The 2,601-nt window shown below is 31.3% G+C and overlaps 1 protein-coding gene across 1 annotated transcript in view; it reads left to right on the top strand.

Annotated features, from left to right (window-relative positions):
• Positions 1-2,601, top strand: part of PPP2R5A (protein phosphatase 2, regulatory subunit B', alpha) — a 74,498-nt gene that overhangs the window by 60,462 nt on the left and 11,435 nt on the right. The window contains 2 exon segments of the mRNA XM_011938537.1: positions 701-809; positions 1,515-1,568. Coding sequence (XP_011793927.1) covers positions 701-809; positions 1,515-1,568 — 163 coding nt within the window.

Raw genomic sequence — 2,601 nt, forward strand, 5'->3', positions numbered from 1 at the left:
GCGCCTGCCACCACGCCCAGCTAATTTTTGTATTTTTATTTTTAGTAGAGATGGAGTTTCACCATGTTGGCCAGGCTGGTCTTGAACTCCTGACCTCAGGCAGTCCACCCGCCTCAGCCTCCCACAGTGCTGGGATTACAGGTGTGAGCCACCACGCCCAGCCTCAACTGAATTCTTACCTTTTGCCATAACACTTTACCTTCTTTATTCACTACGTATTAAGAGAATTTTAGACCCTTCTGTTACTATTTAAAGAATGATTTTAGTTTCCTTTATTAATAGTAGAAAATGATTGTGGAGAGAACTACTTCTTAATTTCAGATTATCCAACAGAGTAAGAAAAACTACCCATTTACTTCAGAAAATATTGAACGTTCTAACAATATTATGATACTGACTCTCCTGGGGCCTTGGGGGTAAAAATAAAGGCAACAACGCATAAAGTGACAGGTTTGATAGAAAATAAAGATAGAAATTACTTGGGAATTAACTGACAGTCCTAATTTTCTTTTGGAATCATCAGATGACTTAGAGGAACAGACTTCATAGTAATAGTCTTCCTAAAGTAGTTTGAAGATGAACAGTCATACAACACCAGGATTGAAACAGAGCACTGTTCCTTATGTACTCATGGATATGACAGCTTTTAGAAACAAAGTAGTAACTACTTAACCCTTCCCCTGCCTTTTTTTCCCTCCAGTATTATCAATGGCTTTGCATTGCCACTGAAAGCAGAACATAAACAATTTCTAATGAAGGTTCTTATTCCTATGCATACTGCAAAAGGATTAGCTTTGTTTCATGCTCAGGTAAGTTTCATAAAAATTTCAAATGAAATGAATATTATTTCAAAGGCAAATATAAAGGCAGAGAAACTGAGAAATATTGAGATGACAGTTTTAAGTATAAGCAATTTGCTTACAAAATTACCCAAAGCAAATTTTTCTTATTATTTTAAAATATTTAGTTGTTAAGTAAGACCAATTATTTAATTTTTATATCTATACTTACACTTTAAGTGTAAGATACACACTTTCCTCATATTTTAGTCCAGGCCTTGACCTAATATGTGACTTTGAATAAATCCCACATATCTACAGAATGTTTCTTCCAGCTGCAATAACCTAGACCTAGTTAGAGAGATTTTGGTCTCCTCTATTAATATTTAGAGAATAATATATCAGCATAGGTATATATGTAGAAACATGCTGAAAAACTAAATTGTTAGCTCGAGTCTTACTTCAGTTAACTTTATAGTCAGAAATTACTACTAAAAAATCTTTATTTTAAACTTGAATTTACTTTCAAGGCTAAAAAGTTACACAATTGTGAGTATAGTTTCATGACTGAGGTATTTCACAATTTCATTCACAATTGTGAGTGTATTTTTATATATCAAAATAATTTTATCAAAATGAGGTAGTCTAAAAAATATTGGCTAAATATAAAAAAATCCTACATTATTAAATGTTATCTCACTCAGTAATATTTATAAACTGTCCCTTACCTTTTAGCTAGCATATTGTGTCGTACAGTTCCTGGAGAAAGATACAACACTAACAGAGCCAGTAAGTGTTCTATATATTTTCATGTTTTTGGTCTGCATTAATAGAATTTCATTGTAGCTTTCTTTTTATAGCCTTTAGAGTTATTAAGTAAAATAATGTACCTTAAGCTAATAAAATCATTTAGAAGAAGAAATGTGAGATTAATCTGCATTCAAAGAAGGGATTAGGAGGGGAGAGTTCTCATGAGTTATATGTCTTGAATAGCCAAAATATAGACTACTATTAATATGTAGTAGTTAAGATGTACAATGATAGGATCAGATGACCACAGTGAAATTTTATATGCATACTGTCTTTACCAATAATCTTTTAAATCTTCATTCATCTTCTGGAATTAAAGCATACTTCGAGTACTCCCTTGAATTTTGTTTTGTTTTTAATAATAGAATTTTTGCCACTCATTAACGATAAACCACTTGATAGGGATAGAAAACATTTCCTTGCTTTTGGTGATTTAAGATGTAATCTTGGAATAAAAGTTGTTTATGAACCAGCAAGGCAACTTAGTCTTTGAATTCTACTGTTATTTGCCTCTAGAATAAAAATTCAGGAGAGAGTGAAAACATAATTAGTTATGAAAATTTACTGAGGATTCAAGAAAAACAAAAGATGAAGTAGGGTGAAACAGAAGAGTATAAAAGCACAGAAAACTTTTTAACCTTGGTGAAGTGTAAGTATTTTGAGAGAATGCTTTCTAGGCATGTGAAATCTAAATATTTACCTAGTATTAGGTTGGTGCTTTTAAAAAGATTTAAAAGTAATAGCAGCAGCCTAATGAATATTTAGTAAATAGCAAAGGGTTTGAAGAATTAAAACTAAAATATATATGTATTTTTACTATATTATGAGCCTTCTCAGGCTATCCCTAGGGATGCTTGAAAAAATTATATATTTAGTATTCTCCCTTTCACTTGAACTTTGTGTAATGGAACAAAAGACATTTTTCCACTCCTTAATTTTTTTAGTTTTTTTTTACTTCTAGATTTACAGTGTTTTCTAGAAACTGCTGTAAACAGTTTTTTTTTTTTTTTTT

Source organism: Colobus angolensis, unplaced genomic scaffold (genome assembly GCF_000951035.1).
Source record: "Colobus angolensis palliatus isolate OR3802 unplaced genomic scaffold, Cang.pa_1.0 Scaffold100, whole genome shotgun sequence".
Lineage (NCBI taxonomy): Eukaryota > Metazoa > Chordata > Mammalia > Primates > Cercopithecidae > Colobus > Colobus angolensis.